This window comes from Xyrauchen texanus, chromosome 27, assembly GCF_025860055.1.
Source record: "Xyrauchen texanus isolate HMW12.3.18 chromosome 27, RBS_HiC_50CHRs, whole genome shotgun sequence".
Classification (NCBI taxonomy): domain Eukaryota; kingdom Metazoa; phylum Chordata; class Actinopteri; order Cypriniformes; family Catostomidae; genus Xyrauchen; species Xyrauchen texanus.
In genome coordinates, this window is record NC_068302.1 from 34,381,825 (window position 1) to 34,400,668 (window position 18,844).

The following is an 18,844-nucleotide window of genomic DNA, read 5'->3' on the forward strand; positions in this document are numbered from 1 at the left end:
GATTTGATTTGAGAAAAGAATAGGATGACCTCCCTGCAGATCTGTGTGATGTTTGGAACCTTTGGGAGAGTGAGTTGCTACATCTGAGTTCAATATCAATCCCAAGTTGCTATGTTCCAGGTGAAATGGATATTCCTGGACTTGAGCGACACCTCCCTGTTTTCTGTGATGCTTAAGAAAGGGAATATGGGGCAGTGGCTTAGTCTTTGTACTACACACATGGGCATCACCCATACTTCATTTGTCATGGCCAAATAAAAATGGTCACCTAAACATCAACAAATCATGCCCCGCTTAGAGTTGTGCACAGCACTAGCTGGAGCATAACTAGCACAACCACGCTATAGATAGACTCCAAAACGGTACTGGAATGGCTTCTGTCAGTCATGCAGGTGTTTGACATTAAGGTGTTTGTCGGCACACGTGTGACAGAAATTCAATTGCTGACTGACCTACAATCATGGCGTTATGTTGAGTCACTAAATAATCCATCTGATGACCTCACACGAGGTAGGAAGCTCCTTGAGTTTACCAGACTTAGCAGATGGAGTGGAGGTCTGCCCTTCCTTTCACAAGCTCCAAGTGAGTGGCCTAAGAGACCACACACTTCCCAGTCACAACTTTAGTGAACTAAAAGGTGTGAAGTTCTGCAGTTTGGCATCTGTGTCACCACAAAAGGATTTCCCAGATGCAAACCAGTTTAATTCCTGGAAGGACTTGGTCGAAGCTGTATGTCAGCGATGTCACGGGGTGGCTGATCAGAACCAGACTCAAACGATCAACAGTTACCATGAAGCAGAAGTTACCCTTCTAAGAGCCTGTCAGGCACAACGTTTTCCAGTGGATCTCACTTCTGGTGATACCAGTGTTGTATCAAACAACAGACTTAATCAGAGTGGGTGGGAGGCATCGCCGGTTACCACAGGTCAGTGAGGTTGATTCATCCTATAGTACTTGACTCATCCTGCCACAAAGCTTCTAATCAAAGATTACAATGAACGAATGTTGCACCCTGGCTCTGAGAGAGTATTTTAGAGGTCAGGAGGCAATATTGGATCTAATGAGGTCGACAGGCAATAAAGAAGCACCAACTTTGCTGCACAGAATGTCAAAAATGTAGAGGTCAACCCAAAGTTCCTCAAATGGCAGATTTATTATCAGCCCGCCTTCAACACTTCTGCCCAGCTTTCTTTTCTACGGGTGTTGACTGTTTCGGGACATTCGTTGTGAAGATAGGCAGATGAAATGAGAAAGATGTATGAGGCAGATGGCAAGGCGAACCGGCAGAGATCTTTTCAGATCAAGGCATGAATTTCGGGGAGCTGACAGGTGAGCACGTGCACTCAACTTCTTTGGTCGATCATGGCAAGGCCTGTTCTGAGTGGAACCTATCCTGTTAAACCGCTGTATGGTCTTGGCCACCATGCTGCAGCTCAGTGTCAGGGTCTTGGTAATCTTCTTATAGCTTAGGCCATCTTTATGTAGAGCAACAATTCTTTTTTTCAGATCCTCAGAGAGTTCTTTGCCATGAGGTGCCATGTTGAACTTCCAGTGACCAGTATGAGGGAGTGTGAGAGCGATGACACCAAATTTAACACACCTGCTCCCCATTCACACCTGAGACCTTGTAACACTAACGAGTCACTTGACACCGGGGAGGGAAAATGGCTAATTGGGCCCAATTTGGACATTTTCACTTAAGGGTGTTCTCACTTTTGTTGCCAGCGGTTTAGACATGAATGGCTGTGGGTTGAGTTATATTGAGGGGACAGCAAATTTACACTGTTACAAAAGCTGTACACTCACTACTTTACATTGTAGCAAAGTGTCATTTCTTCAGTGTTGTCACATGAAAAGATATAATCAAATATTTACAAAAATGTGAGGGGTGTACTCACTTTTGTGAGATACTGTATATATATATATATATATATATATATATATATATATATATATAAACCTGACTGGTCTCTTGACAGCGTTTTTCAGACAACTTTTCTTTGCATGTCACACAATGCACTGCTTATTAAATCACAAGTAAGAGATTCCCGGGGTATTTCCACTTTCTGTTGAAATGGTATGATGTTCAAATGATCAATAATAAATTCTCCATGTTAGTTTAACAGTATGTGGGTGGATGCTTCTATAAGGCAGAGCAAGCAAAGCATAATCTCTTTAGGTCGATTAGGTCATAATATAATCGAGGCGTGAATGTCAGGGATGTTATTTAACAAGAAAAATTTTACAGAGCATAAATGACACCTTAGATTGTCTCACCACATATTGTGGTCAAAATCTCATTCAGGATTCCCTTTGTATTCATTGCACATCTTGAAATTAGCCATTACCATTACAATAAAAATTCACGAGTGATCCATTTTAAAATTACTCAGAGCTACAGCCCACAAAATAGGCTTTACAATGACAAAGATAGACATTTAAAATATCCAGATAAGTCAGTTACTATTGAAAAGACAATGAATTAATTAATTATTGTTATCTAACATCACACAGGCATGTAGGCTCTATGTGTCATTATTCAAAAGATAACTTTTTATATATGGGCCTATATTTCAAAATAAAGACCTCAGGGACTGTTACTCTTAAGTAACTGCACAACACTGACATTTCCTTTCATTTTGAGCTTATGACGTTCAAATGTCCAACATGCTACGTTTATTAATAACAGACACAGATGAACATGAAATTGACCAAAACAAATGTGAAAACCTGCCCCACATCTGAGCATCAGGTAGTTTTCTCATGGGACTTTCCATGTGTTGACGGATATGACGGTGAACTACGGCCAAGTTCTGAGAAAGAGAGGTGTTGATGGTTTCACTTTCACTTTACAAAATATAATGTATGGGAAGGGATAACCAAAAACTGCCATGTTTTGCTTTATTTGATTAATAACTTTATAATATTGGCAAAATATTTTATACATAAATGTAGAATCTTTAAATCCACTCTTCTGTTATTTATCTTCAGAAATTAATTAAAACACTTTTTAGAAGCACTTACAAAAAATGAAAAGTCCAAATGCTAAAAAACTGTTTGATCTCCTTGTAATATATAATTTACTCTAGAAATTATTCTGCCCCCATCTTCTTTTTTTCTTCTGTCTTAGATTTAATCTGGTTCTGATGTGTTGAGCCTTCCATGTCAGTTTCTTGCTTGAAAATTGACTATTTATGCCATTTTGTTGTACTCATACTTTGTTGTTTTTTAATGCATTATATATATGTATAGGCCTACACACACACACGATGGCGCGTTCCCAAACAGCGTTTTTGAAAAGCTGACACTGGACGCGCTTTCGCGTTCCGTTGTGCTAGACGTGCGTCAGATTGCGTCGCGTCTCACTTTGCGTGGGGTCAAGTATCATGTGCGTTGCGTTTTAAGACGGCGTCACAATTGAAAATCGTATCCAGAACGCTTCGGGTTTTAAACGAATGATCGCGCTCTGCATAAAAGTTCCACAAACCGCATCAAATCTGCATTAAGGGACCGCCCAGACCGAACACTTTATTGCGCTAAAAAGCAAGGCGCAACGAACCGAACAGAACGCAGCAGGTGTCTCAAAACGAGTTTCTAACACTTAAAGTTATTTACCTGGTACTGAGTCTAAAAAAACGCTCCTTCCTGCATGAGACGCTGACAACACGGCAAGTCGTGGCGCAACGGTCAAAGTCCATCAGGCGTGTGTTTACATACAAACACAATTGATATAGGCTACAGCGCGGATTGACGAAAAACGTGTACGCCCTTAAGTAGGCAGCTCGCAAGGTGTTGAAACAGTTTGTTTAGAAGCGTTTTATCACATTCAGTTATCATTTGAAAATAGAACACATCATTTTTTCTTTCTTTTTCTCAATTATTATCAGTATACATATAAACGTTGCTGATAAACGAGCTGAAATAAAAACTATAGCAGCTCAATAATATTTCCGGCTGTTTGAAAACGGGGGAAACCCGTGGTGTTTTTTTTTTTTTTTACCCTGGGTACCCTACGAAATAGTAAAAGCCATATCAATATGTCATCATAACGTGCTGTTGGTACAGACACGAACTAATCTAAACGTAATGGCTTGTGGATCAGCAGTATCAGATCCGTCATTAAACGGTGTTTCGTCAACACCGGGTGAGAACGAGTACCCGTCAGGTTTCCCTCAGAGCATCTGTGATGAAGTCCCGAAGGAGAAGTACTTGTGCAGCAACTGCAATAACGTACTTAATAAAGCGCGTCAAACGGCGTGCGGTCACCGCTACTGCCTTGCCTGCGTCAACTGGTTGGCAAGGTAAGAGAATCGTTAGAGCAGAAAATGTGCAATTTCAGTTACAACCCTCAAGACATGGCTGGCATGGCCATTGAGTTCATACAGGCTCTTGCAGTTTTATTTTCGGTTTGGTAGTCATTTTATATTTGGGTGATAATTATGGATGTGTGACACAAAAATACATTGAGTTTGTGTAGTGTGTTATTCTAAGTGTTTATACTAGTCATAATAAAGACTTTTTAAAGAAAGTGTTTTCAGATATTTGACTGGTGGTAGTGAAATTTCACAAGTGAAACTAAAGTCGCTCTACTTTCTGCTATTTGCCTTAAATGTTAAAGGAATATTCCGAGTTCAATACAACAAATTTGATTACCACAACAAGGTATTTCAGTTTGTAAACGTTAAAATAGTCACTGTTTCAAAAGTATTGCCATAAAATGTAAACAGTTTGCGTGCTGACGTGATTTTAGTGTGATAAAAGTGCTTGTTAACCTTTTCTGTGTAAAGTTATATCCAATTTTGCCATGATGACATTATGCCGTAAACATAATAGACATAATGGACTGTAAAAATCATGACTTAAACAACTTTACAGCTCAAATAACATGTGAGTTCTTTGTAAGTGCTTTTTATAAAATTATAAGCTTTACATTTCTGTTTATACTCTCCAGAAATTGGCCCCATTCACTTCCATTATAAGTGCCTCTCTGCAAGCCAGATTGTTGTAGGGACAAGTCGAAAATATTAGGATTATTATATTTGGTAATCAACATTATGCCACAAATGCTGTCGGTTGAGCTTAACTTGTATTGAACCTGGAATATTCCTTTAATGTTTATGTTTAAATGTTTTATACCTTTTATCCCTTAAACATTGGCCTATACGTTATATGTTTATGTTGCTAATAAATGACATTTCATACAGAAACAACAAGGACCTTGTGTGCACCAAATGTAAAGAAGAGGATCCAAGCTTTGAAAATGACACCAGTGTACTGACTCTTGACCAAGTAATAAAACTAATATTGTTTATGTGTTTTTTGAAATTCTATCCATCCATCCAACCAAACACCATTTCTATAATCGATCTATATGTCATAGCTACAAACGTGTGCTCACGTTTACTTTTCTTATGCTACAATTGTGTAGGTTTGTTTAGAGAGTGGAAGTATTGTGACTCATGTTTGGATGTTTTTTATAATTTCCCCTCTTGTTTAAAATGCAGTTCTTCAATGATGCGGCTATTAATAAGGAAATTTTAGATCTGAAAGTTCACTGTGCTAACCAAGGCTGCCCCTGGAGAAGCACCCTGAAGAACTTTGAGGTACTTTTCCATTGTCCCTACAGAAATTATTATTTATGTATTTTTATTTTCTGCATGGGAAACATTCTCTTTGAGATACTCAGATCAAACTAGTTGATTGTGATCCAAAGATAAAATATTTTGGTACTGTTATATTAGGTTTAGATTAGAACATTGAACCAAAATATGTAAGGATATGCCTCAGATCGAAGGGCAAAGGCAGGGTCATATTTGGGATGGTAGTACACAGCCACAACGCTATAAACCCATTAGGTAAAACCTAACTTACAAAGCTATTGTGAATATTGTAATCCTCTCCAATTTTTGTCAAAATCAATGTTTATTTGATCAAAGTGCTGGTATCGATCACATTATTAACTTTAGTAATACTTAGTTACAACCACAAGAGTCTATTTTACCGGAATTGGTACATGGTGGCTTTGTGGTTATTGCATAACATGAACCGACTATTAAGACATTAATCATAAAGCTAGAACTAGAACTTTTCACTAGAACTTTTGCTCAGATGTTCCCCAGTGTACTGAATCAATCCTCAGTCTGACAGAACAATAACAAACTCATACTTAGCCTTTAAAGAGCCTTGCATTCAAGTTTTAGAGGTCAGTATTTTCGTAGAGACTGTAGAACGTTCAATGTGACACACATGGCTGCCTAATGGAAGTCTTTTGTGTTCATGTTTTTTTTTTTTTACTTTGTTGCGGCTCTCAGGATTCTAAAAGCCCTTTGAGAATATCATATTGTTCCCAACCTCCCTATTGCAACAGAAACACGTGGATTGTGGCTGTGGTTGTTGTGCACGTTTTATGTTTTTCTGTGAAAATCATAAGGTCATAAGGAAATTATACAAATTTTTTTGACGTTTTTGAGATTGTTTAGGTATGTGAACCCTTTGGAATTGGCTGTGTGTTTGGTTTTTTTACATTAATTGGTCATAAAATGTGATCTCATCTTCATCAATGTCACAAGTATAGACAAACACGATGGCGCTTAAGCTAACAACACATAAACAATTATAATCTTTCATGTCTTTATTGAACACATCTCAGTAGCAGTGGATTAGATCTCCACAAGGTTCAGAAGGAATTTTAGACTATTCTTCCTTACAGAACTGCTTCAGCTCAGCCATATTCTTAGGATGTCTTGTGTGAACAGCTCTCTTGTGGTCATTCCAGAGCATTTTTATTGGGTTAAGGTCTGGGCTCTGACTGGGCCACTCCAAAAGGTGGATTTTCTTTTTTTTTTAAGCATATCTCTAGCAGATTTACTTCGATGTTTAGGGTCGTTGTCCTGCTGCATCACTGCATCACAGTCCAGGATTGAAGCTGCAAAGCAGCCCCAAATCATGATGCTCCCTCCACCATACTTCACCATTTGGGATGATGTTTTCATGTTGGTATACAGTGCCTTTTACACCATATGAAGTGCTGCATGTTCTTCCCAAACAATGCAACCTTTGTTTCATCAGTCCACAGAACATTTTAGTAGCGTTGTTGAGTGTCAATTTGTTCTTTGGCAAACTTCAGGCACACAAAAGCATCGGCTTCCTTTGTGGTGTCCTGCCATGAACACCATGCCTGTTTAATGTTTTCCATATAGTAGACTCATGACCAGAGATTTTAACCAGTTCCAATGATACATTCAAATACTAAGCTGTCACTCTAAGGTCGTTGTGTGTGTTTTTTTTATTATTTTTTTTACCTCACCTCATTGAGCATTCTGCTGTGTGGCCTCTGAGTCATCTTGTCTGGACAGCCACTTCTAGGGAGAGTAGCCACAGTACAAAATAATCTCCATTTATAGACAATTTGTTTAACTTTGGACAGATGAATATCTAAGCTCTTCGAGATAACTTTGCAGTTTGATGCAAAGCAACAATTTTTGATCGTAAGTCTTCTGATATCTCTTTTTTGCGAGGCATGGTCCACTTCAGCAGATGCTTCTTGTGGATAGCAAACTCAAAATGCTTTAGTGATTTTTATAAGTCAAAGTAGCTCTAACCCACACCTTCAATCTCGTTTCATTCATTTCATCGTTTTACCAACTCATGACTCTAATTGGCTTTTGTTGACATCATTATCCTGGGGTTCACATACTTTTTCCAACCTACACTTTGAATATTTGAATAATGTATTCTGTATTTACAAGAACAATAAAATAATTTGTGTGTTATTATTTTTTTTTTAAATCATTATTGTTTAAAATATTTACATAAATTCAGGTAATTCCAAAGGGTTCACATAATTCGTCTTTCCACTCTATATAGAAATAATCAAAGTTGCTTGAAGGAATAATTCACCCATACTGATTACTCACTCAACAGGAACATCAGAGTCAGTGTGAATATGCCTTGATCCCCTGCAACATCGGTTGTGGCATAATGGTGCAGAGAAAGACACTGGCCACACATCTAGAAAGAGGCTGTCCAAACAACAAGACTACATGTCTCTCTTGCTCAGATGTCCTTACACCTAGAGAGCTCCAGGTAAGGAAATGCTGGACTTCCCAACATTACTTGAGATAGGGGACAGTTTAGAAAGTGTGTTTTATTATTTGCCTTGTTTCTCATGGCTGTAAGTGTGAACTTATCTATTGTCACAATACTGTATAAGTTAGTTACTCCCCTACATGGTATGAGGGTCATTGACAAATTGGTAAAAATTAGAAAACCTTTAAAAACCTAGTTTAAAACACACCTGTCAATGTGTTGAAATGTCATCTTTGTGTCCATGTTGAGCTTATACATTTCACATTTATAGCATTTATTAAAAAAAATTATACCTGCTTAAAAATGTCAAGTGGTTTCCTAACATATTTTTCAATGTAAAAATAAATATCAATGAATCAAAATGTTGTTTTTTTTGGTTCATGAAAACAAAATGGCTACTGCGTGTTGGTTACACCACCTGACTTTGGTGGACAACATTTTTTTAAATATTTCCAATATTTCAAAACAAAAGCGTTTAACTGTTATTTTTTTCTTAAGAAATTATAGTAAAAGACTATTCCAAAATACCTGTGCCAACATCTCTTTTTTGAAGAATTTCAGCTTTTAATTACACTTTTATTTTGTATATATGTTGTCTCCAGACTGTTACATCACTTAAAACATTTTTAATTTAGGCCCCAGAAATGTTTACATTTTTAAACTTTATAGAGCCTAGGGAAAAATTTGCATCACATCAACTACCCATATAGATAATACATATATGATACATATGTTTCGGTAACATTTGCAAAAAGGCCTATAGTGCTAGATATTTTTCCTCTTTCCTTGTTGCAAGAGTGGCTTTGGGTCAGTGTGCCCTTGGTAGAGTCCCATAGCTCGGTTTTAAGCCACAGTCTTCAGTGTTCACTGCTGTCCCATATTACTTTTTCTTTCGTTTTCACCCATCGGGACCTGCACTCCGGGACATGGATTAGAGGAATCAAGAGGCAAAAAAAAAGGCAGAAATCCAGTGAATTTAGGTGCCAAACCTCAAATGCCACACATAAGTCAAGATATCCTCAAATGCAATGCGTTTCTCGCCACAAATTAAGATAAAAAGTCAGAATTAGATGTTTGTGACTAAACTCTGTTTGTGTCAAACCTTCAACACTGCAAGGAAAATTTTTTTCTGTCTTCACAGAAGCATGTACTAAGTCCAAATTCAGTTGTTAAGAAAACATTAAAGACAGAGAAATGGCAAAAGGTACTCTAGAACTGCTGGTTTTGGTGAATTACTAAATATTTATGATAGCGAACATTTACATTTATGCATTTGGCAGACGCTTTTATCCAAAGCGACTTACAGTGCACTTATTACAGGGACAATCCCCCCGGAGCAACCTGGAGTTGTGGAGTAGTTAAGTGCCTTGCTCAAGGACACAATGGTGGTGGCTGTGGGGTTAGAACCTGTGACCTTCTGATTAACAGCCCTGTGCTTTAGCCACTACGCCACCACCACTATCAAAAATAGATTAGCGAACAATTCTAATCCAATTTTTTCTGTGTTTCTTTTGAAGAATAATCCCCAAGGCAACTCCAAAAAGAAAGAGCCATGCATTTTTTCTGAAGTCGGTTGTCCTTTTAAGGTTGGTCTTGTAGTAACAGCACCTGTATAAGTATGTTAAAGTAATAGCTTACCCCCAAAAAATGTCATGCTATTTCAACCCTGTATTATTTCCTTTTTTTCCAACATGAAAGGAGTTCTTGGAAACAATGTCAAAACTTTGGTTTTACATCAAGTAAAAGAAGATGGTTGATTTGTACAGCCAGATTATAAGCAAACAATTAATACATTTCGGTCTGTACCTCAAACAAAGCTGTCATATGGCTTCAGTAGCAAGTCATATGGACTGTTTTATCACACATTTATGGTACTTTTTTTGTAATTTCGGAGCTTGGCAGGATAAATCACCATCCACTTTCATTGTATGGAAAACAGAAGCTTGAGCATTCTTCTTAACATCTTATTGTAAGAAGAATGTATTACACTGAAGAAAGAAAATAATACAGGGTCAAAATGAGGGTGATTAAATTATTTTAGTTTTTTTGTTTCATTTTGGGAGAGACTATTCCTTTTATCAAGATCCTCTCATTTTTTTTATATGCCTTTTGTGAAACAGATTACGAAGCTTAATCAACATGTTTTTGCTAAAGGTTCATATATATCAAAAGAAAATTGCAATTCTGAAGAGGAAAAATAGTTGCTGCAACTTGACACCCTTTTATTTCAGGGTAATTCAGACAAGGTAAAAGAGCATGAGTCCTGCAGTCACGTTCGTCATCTCCAGCTTCTCTTGGAAGTCACTAGGACTCTTCAGCATACCTTTTATACCCAACCTGAGGGAGGCCAACATGAAATCACTCTGGACTATATTCATCCTGGACAGAGTGGGGCTTCTCTTACTTCTCAAAGTGATGGTGAGATCGAGGCTGATGGAGGAGAGCCAGGAACGACTGATAAGGCCTTCAGCCTCCACGAAGACCAGGCTGAGCTTGCCGTGGGACAGCAACTGGATGCTCTACAGCAGAGAGTCCAGATTATGGAGAATATCATCTCTGCTTTGAACCAAGAGGTGGAGAAGACCCAGCTCAGTGTGGTTGCACTGGAGAGAGACAACCAGAATAACCAGCAGATCATTCTGCACTTAGAATCAAAGGTAAGTTCTCCAGACGGGTGGTGCCATTTGGGTTAACGGGGCATATAATGAGCTTTGAGCTTAATGTATTATGAATATATACTGTTACATCCAGAACTAAACCCATGAAATGCCCAATGGGTAGCCCCAAAAGCGAGTTGTATATTTATTTGTAAATTATGTAATACAGTCAACAGTAATGCATGTTTTATTAACCCTACTCCCTAAATCAAACCCCAACCCTAGACCAACTGTCAGTGGAGTAAAAATTAAATTTTAGAGCTAAAATGCAACCTCCAAATCATGCTTACCAGTGTTTAAATGGACATGTTTACTACCTGGTTTCCATGAGACCTAAACACGTGTCTCTGCGACTGCTCCCTCAACACGCTACAAATCATGCCACAGGGATAGGTAAATGCGTTTGAATTGCTACAATAATGTCTGATGGGGGATGGTACTTGTCAGTAATTCAAAATAATGGGATCGATTTTACATTATGGTGCATGATCATTTGGAACTAGAGGTCGACCGATTATGAGGAGGAGGTGGAGGAGGAGGAGGAGGGTGTGGCCAGGCCATAAAGATGGACACCTGGCACTGGATCAGCCCAATAATTTGGAGAGGGATAAAGCGGAGCCAGGGACGCCAAGAGAGAGAGAGAGAGAGAGAGAGAGAGAGAGAGACACATGCAGTCGCTGTTTGTCAAATTTCAGCACCTTTAAAATCTGAGATTAATTACTACGGAAAATGATGTGATTAACAACGATTAACGTTTTTTTAATCGATTGACAGCACTAATACTGTATCTGGCTATAAAAAGCTTAATTTGGTAAGTATAGATAATTGTAACAGAGTCAAGTCCCTGGTGTATTTCGGGCTGTATTTCTTGTTTATAGATAAAAGTCCCGCGTTATGCACCAAATCGTACTTTTTCTGGTTATTATTGGGAACTTGGTTGCACAATAAATATTTTGGGGGTTTTTATAAATGTTTTGCTCTTGGTGCCTCTTATGTCTGTGCCCTTCATAGTAAGGAAAGACTAAGAAATGTTTAATCATTCTATAAATGTATTTATTTATTTTAAACTGTCGACTGATTAGCCACGTTGTTATAGGTATCGGCATAATCCACTATTGGTCAACCTCTATTTGGAACTAGCATGTTGATTTCCCATGTGATCATGTCCAATGGACCACTGGATTATTTTCCATTGTCTTCTTTTACAATGGAATTAAAATATAATAATTTTAATACAAGTAATATTAAAAACTAACTAAACTTACAACAGATATTTGATTTTTTATCATACCTCCCTAAATTCAAATTTGATTTAAAATGCTATGTCCTGTTTGTACAGTGCAAGGCATTCTCAATTCAACTTTGAAAGGCACATAGCCTTGGAAATAATTTTTTTTCCCACACTAGATAATCTAAATCAACAGAACTGGCATTCCACTGTGTGTATTTTGATGCAACAATGAATTCAAAATTGTATTGCTTTGATGCATCCTATGGCTGTTAACTAGCTCTCCCACTGTGAATCTACACTATGTTGGAATATAATTAGTGTGTTTGTGGTACAAAAGAGCTGAACGGCCATATAAGAATCTTTGAAATGCATTTGTTTCCTTTTGATTTTGGCATTTATTTGTCCTAAAAAACTAGACTGTACAATTCATGTTCAGAGCTTGCATAAAACAAACAAATATATCCATTTTTTGGGACTTGAGAGATGGAATGATACTTAATTTGTTCCTATGATCATCTTTACACCGCAAGGTGATAAACAACGATTACGCTGACTGTGTTCTGATGTTCGACTCGACCTGGAGGATTTATTTAACACTTGAGCAGCAAAGACACTCTTGAAATGCTGAAAATGAAGAGATAAGTTGAAGTGACAATAGGGGTGCGGTTGATAAGTTGTAGAAAAGAGATTTGTCTGACAATTCTGGAAGAGCAGTTGTGGAAAAAAAAGGATGTGTCTTAATAGGATGGAACCATCACTTTCTGTTACTATATCTCGAAATGTCTCATACAGCCAACCTTAATCAGCTCTGAAGGCCCATTATGATGCATTAATATTGTGCTTTTCAGTGAGCCAATCTGTAATTTTGGGTACAATAATTAATCCATGATAATGGTTTTCCATCACATTTTAGGTAGCCGAGCTGCAGCAACGGATGGTCAGGAAAGACATGTGCATTGCATCCTTACAGCAGTCTATCAGCATCCAGGAGGACGTTTCGTATGATGGCACCTTTCTCTGGCGCTTGTGTGATGTCAGCCAGAGACTGAGAGAGGCAGCCACTGGGCAAAAGATCAGTCAGTACTCACCAGGTACCAAACACCTATCTTCTGAGCTGTTCTTAAAGGAAAAAGTTCACCTGAAAATGAAAAATCTGTGCTTCTATCTCACCCTTGTGTTCGAAACCCATATGATTTTCTTCTGTGGAACACTAAAGGAGAACTTTTGAAGAATGTTTTGCATACAATGAAAGTAGGCAGTAACTAGGAGCCATAAAAGTGCTTTATTCCAAGAGCTTTGTATGAGGAACAGACTGAAATTTAAAGGAATAGTTCACCCAAAAACTTAAGATATTATGATTTACTTACTCTCATGTAAGGTGTTAGATAGAATGTTCACACTGCTCTTTTCCATACAACAAAGGTAGAAATGGACTAGTGGCTGTCAAGATAAAAATAAATAAAAAAAAAACAACATAAAAGAGGTCCATGCTAATCATACATTATAGGCCTTCATTGGCTTTGTGTGAGGAACATTCTGAAATGTAAAGGTAAAGATCACAAACAAACGAAAACATTATAATTTACTCACCTCATATTACCAGTACCAAACATGAATGATTTCCTTGTTTCCATGGAACACAAAAGAAGATGTTTTCCATACAATGAAAGTAGACAGTGGCCAAGGGCTTCTAAGCTCCAAAAAGACATAAAAGCACTGTAAAAGGAGTCCATGTGACTTGTGTGCTATATTCGAAGTCTTCTAAAGCTATACAATAGTTTTGTGTGAGGAACAGACTTGTTTATTGTGTCAGCTGAAACAGCAAATGGTACATGCTTAGAAAAATAATGCACAATGGAAGCTTCGGCCAGGGGGAACATTATCAGAGAATAAAAAATAGGTTATGTTACTCACACAAAGGAGGAATAGACCTATTTGTTATTCTCTGATAATGTTCCCCCTGGCCGAAGCTTTCAGTGTGCTTTATTTTTGTAAGCATGTACCATTTGCAGTTTCAATTGACGCAATCAATATATCATTGGCATCACAGGTCCCTTCATTTTTAAGCTGAAGCGAAACAGTTATGTACTGAATACTTGAATGCATCATCCTCAACTCATCAAAGGATGTGTTGAATAAATGTTAGTTGTTATTGCATATTAATGTAGAATCTATGCCTATTCATATGACCAGTACTAAAAAATTGAGCCGGAACCAGCAAAAAGAAGTAAAAAAAACTTTCTGTATTCAGTGCTTCAGCAAATGTTCATGTTTATGTCTGTTTAAGTACAACAATAATAGACAGAAAGAGTGAACAACCGAAGGCAATTTCATTGATTTGTTTGTCTACCTGTCAGTACAGAATAGGATATCACAATAACAATTCCTCCAATACAACAGTCGTTAAGAAAGCCACGTTTGATTCTTGAGGCTGCCTGGTTATACAGCTATTTTTAAGGCTGTCTATGCTCAGAATTTTAGCTAAAATCCATCACGGTTCACATGGAAATGACAATAAATGATGTTTTACAGCTTTCTACACCACCAGGTATGGATTTAAAGTATGTATGCGGCTTTACTTGAATGGAGATGGGGTTGGAAAGGGAACGCACATCTCTCTTTTTTTTGTTATCATGAAAGGAGACTATGACCCCATTCTCACATGGCCATTCAGACACAAGGTAAAACTCTCAAATCAAGCTGTCCATCAATAAATCAGTTAATCTTTTTGTGCATCTTTTGTCTATGTTGTCTCTTTACACATTAAAGGGGTCATATCATAAGGAATCGAAATTCTGAAAGAGTTTGATGTACTATGACATCATACAGTAACTTTCAGATATCAGAAACTATATTAGATCTGTCAGCAAACCCGCAGTTTGTATGAGAGCAATCTTTCTCATTTCACATGAAAAGAGGGCATGTAGCAAAAAAGGGTCCTGCGAACCACTTTTGTGAGTGTGTGGTTACAATATAGCGGCCATATATGTAGCCCAATATTTGTAGCCTGAGTAATTTCATGAATGCACAAAAGAATTCTGTCATTAAACACATTATGAAGAAAAAATTTGTATTTTTTTTTAAATTATGATGTCCAGAGATTGGATCGCATTCAGACTTGCGTGGCAATGCATGGAGCTAGCACATGCTATGTATGCTATGTAAAGAGATCTTGTCCAAAAATAACGATTTGTAGCACTGATAATATCTTACAACCCAGCAGACAATGATCGGTCGCGACCCAGTTGTTGAGAAACCCTGGTCTAAGAGATAGTGAAAAATTATAACTATTTTTGGTGCAAAAGATATATGTTGCTGCTAAATATTAACATTATAAGAGGACATCTTTAAAAAAAGAAATAATTACATTTATTATATGACTCCTTTAATTGAGACTTCTGTTCAGAAATTAATCTGATTTGCTTTGGTTCTTTAATATTGTGTCACAGCATTTTCCATGACCTCCCATTGACTTCTCCTGCACTTATCTGGCAGGTAACGTTCTTTCTTATAGATCAGAACCACAGAGAGCACGTCATCGATGCTTTCCGTCCCGACCTGTCCTCTGCATCCTTTCACCGGCCTGTCTCAGAGATGAATGTGGCCAGCGGTTGTCCCCTGTTCTTTCCTCTGGGGAAATTGAGGTCGTCTAAGCATGCCTACTGCAAGGATGACACAATCTATATTAAGTGTGTGGTGGACACCTCATGAACCTGGAAGGCCTGGCTCTTAAAAGTGAATCGGTAATATCTGCTCCACTAGCGTCACCAAACGGAATTGCAAATACTGTACATAGATAGATCAGTTAGAAGTTCAATCAGTTACGCCCATTTCACATCACAAGCTTGAGCGAGACGTGAGCATAGTGTCAGCTTAACTACAGTGGAACTGTAGCTGCAGACTCGACAGGGCTTTCACACTGGAAGTGTTTTTATAGCATCACACCAGCAGATCTATAAAGAAAAATACTGCGATTTCTGTTACTAGGGTGAGTATTTATTTGAATAAAACATAACTTATAAAATGTTTATCAGTAGTGGGTCATTGATTATTATTACAAACTTAATCGTCATGAAATCGTATTTACATGAGGAAGAGGACCACATTTGCCTCTAAAAGGTAAACAATAGAGCACTTTGTGCTTCTCCACTTCCACGATCATTCTTGTATCATCCATTGTTGAACAAGAATGAGATTAATTCTGAATTCATCAACGCCATGGTCTATCACCTGCATGTGTTTACAAGTGAAAGCAAACTTGGCTGTGAATGGGTATTGCTGAAGCCTATAGACCTGTTCGATGTTTAATAGTACTTAAGTCACTTAAGTTTTTAGTCTCATATTTTCAGGCTCATAAGTCGTAGTTTACTGGAGTGATAAATTAAATATATAAAACTGTACTTCTCATTAATAGCTATTATTAAAATATTTAAAATTGGTGTCTCATGGAATTTCTTTTTTCTTTTCATTTGTTTTTCAGATGTGCTCTAATTAATGCAGTACTAATAATATATGCTTATTCTGTGTATTGTCTACTTCTTTGTGTCAAATCACATTCATTTTATTCATCAACAGTGCACGATCACTTTAATAGAGCGCAAGCGGCACTGCAAAAAATAGACCCAGCACCGAAAACCCAGCTCACACGACCCTCATGCTACGCTCTGACACGCTGCTGACACTTCTGATGTGAATGCTCTAATCTGTCATTATGGACGCCGAAAATAATATGCTCTGCTCACGCACCGATCACGTTTGCAATGTGAAACGGGCATTAGAATAGACATAGCACAAGAAGTTAGAACATTCTGAAGGTCTGTGGTGGATTTAGCTTGAAATCTTTAGGAGTTACAATGGATAATTTTGGAAAAACCCAAACCAAGTCTGTAGCATAGACAGTATGTTGGCTTTGTCATGCCAACATAATGACTGTTTTCAAACATGTTTCCCAGAAAGATAGAAATTATGTCATCATTTACTTATGTTGGTCCAAACCTGAATAACTTTCCATCTTCCATAAAACACAGATGAAGATGTTACACTGTATATAAGTCTTAGTCACCATTCACTTTCATTGACTGTTTTTACCAGACAATGAAGTAAATTGTGACTGACGCTGTCATTTTGCCTAATAGTAATATCTCCTTTTGTGTTCCACAGAAGAATGAAAATGTCATACAGGTTTGGAACAACGTGAGGGTTGTTTAAACTTTAAGCTGGTATTTCTTCTTTGGAACTATTTAAACATTGAAAAATACACACAAATCACCTTAAAGTATGACTGGAAATCAGTATCTTAAATTAACTTTTATATTAAAGGCGTCATGAAGTACTATTTTTAATCATTTTATTATCTTCTCTGAGGTCCACTGATAATGTTGTGAAAGATTAATTTTTCACCTAAACAGTCACAATTTAGTAATATATGATCATTTTCCACCCTGTTTTTGGCCCTCTGTCTGAAACGCTCTGTTTTGGCCTAAGCACCTCCTTAAAACTTCTACTTAAACACCCACTGCACTTTTTTTTAAATCATATTTTATGTCAACTTAAAGCCCCCTTGGAAGTGTGCTGAGGCCCCCTTTTCAAAAATAATCTAATATAGTACAATAATTAGATGGGTCCCCTAAGGTGTTATGTTAGTAATAGTTAACTACACAAGGCCTGCTCTCTTGACTTGAATTGCGCGCTAGTGGGCGGGGCCAAGGGTTCGATGACGCATGTTTGTGGGATGTGTAAATACAAATGAGCAATGTTTCATGGCTTCACAAACAGACAGATTTCAAAACGAGATGTTTAAGCAGGGTGACAACTATGAATGTTATTTATAGACTTGGGAGGGAGTTTTGAGTTCTGAAAATTTCATCTGTTTATGTCAAATAGTTCAATTTAATTTATTCATTAATACAAATTCTCAAGATTGAGAACTGATCACCTCTTTCCCTAAGAATTAAATCAACATATGCCATAATATGCAATAACATGTATGCTGTAACAGAACTATAATGAAATATTTCAGTTTCGTACAAATACAAAAACAGCAGAATTCATTACGAGGGTATTTTTGGCCACCACATTTTGAATTTTGCGGGCATTATTGTCATTTTGGGTTACATCTTTGGGAGCATGTTTATTACATTTAAAATTGTATATCTGATAGACAATTTATTTTGCACAAATGAATATTGAGTGCAGAGAAACTTTTATTTTCCAGCTGTGTGCAGAATGACAAGGTCATTCCTGTGCTGAAATTTGAATTAATTAAAAAGTTTTGATTTGTCTATTTCAGATGGGAGATCTGCTAAGCTGTTTTTGTTTCCCTCCCCCACATGAAATCTAATTTGCAATGCTCTTGTTCCTTTGGGTGCATAAATAAAAGACTGTTTATATTGACACTGGTTCTTAGTGTTTTAATCATGGATTCATTCTTTTTTTATTTTGTATTATTTTGTGTATTCTTTAGTATTTATAAAATATATTTCTTCATATTTCAAGTCCTTACAGTTTTCATATTATGAGTGTAATTTATATAAATATAAATAAAAAAATGTTGCTCTCTGTTTTTGTGTTTTATTTCTTTATAGCTACTGTAGCATATTGCAGATACATTCATTTTTTATTTCTTTTGATGCTTTAAACTCTTTGCAGTATGTATAAACTCTGCATCAAACAATCAAGAACACTCAGTCATGTGGTACTCCGTAGCCTGTCCATGTTTTTTTTCTGTGATAAAAAAAAAACTGTAGTCAACTTGCTGTGACCTTGGTGTCTGTCTGAATCACAATGTTGGAATCTCACAGAAATTATATAGTATAATACTGTTTTGACAGCAAATATGTGTTAAAATGTAACTGGTATTTTGACAGTT

General features: G+C 37.2%; 2 protein-coding genes across 3 annotated transcripts in view; both read left to right on the plus strand.

Moving 5' to 3' along the window:
- LOC127620914 (fibrinogen C domain-containing protein 1-like) overlaps positions 1-18,844 on the plus strand; it is a 251,198-nt gene that overhangs the window by 185,751 nt on the left and 46,603 nt on the right. The window lies entirely within an intron of this gene.
- traf1 (TNF receptor-associated factor 1) lies at positions 4,087-18,331 on the plus strand. 2 transcript variants are annotated; one of them, XM_052094266.1, is made up of 10 exons: positions 4,087-4,301; positions 5,205-5,289; positions 5,505-5,603; positions 7,924-8,085; positions 9,606-9,674; positions 10,320-10,745; positions 12,890-13,067; positions 14,509-14,657; positions 15,472-15,719; positions 18,266-18,331. In XM_052094266.1, exons 1-9 carry the CDS (start codon positions 4,087-4,089, stop codon positions 15,685-15,687), a joined length of 1,599 nt encoding a protein of 532 aa, XP_051950226.1. In that variant the 3' UTR covers positions 15,688-15,719; positions 18,266-18,331. The 2 variants fall into 2 exon arrangements, with proteins under 2 accessions (XP_051950226.1, XP_051950225.1); XM_052094265.1 differs by lacking the exon at positions 18,266-18,331 and having other exon boundaries at positions 15,472-16,340.

Bases quoted from the DNA above. Each gene is read 5' to 3' on its own strand.
- traf1 (XM_052094266.1), top strand. From the start codon at position 4,087: ATGGCTTGTGGATCAGCAGTATCAGATCCGTCATTAAACGGTGTTTCG. The intron at 8,086-9,605 runs GTAAGGAAATGC...TTTCTTTTGAAG, and splicing joins TTACACCTAGAGAGCTCCAG to AATAATCCCCAAGGCAACTC. The intron at 14,658-15,471 runs GTAAAACTCTCA...CTTATCTGGCAG, and splicing joins CATGGCCATTCAGACACAAG to GTAACGTTCTTTCTTATAGA.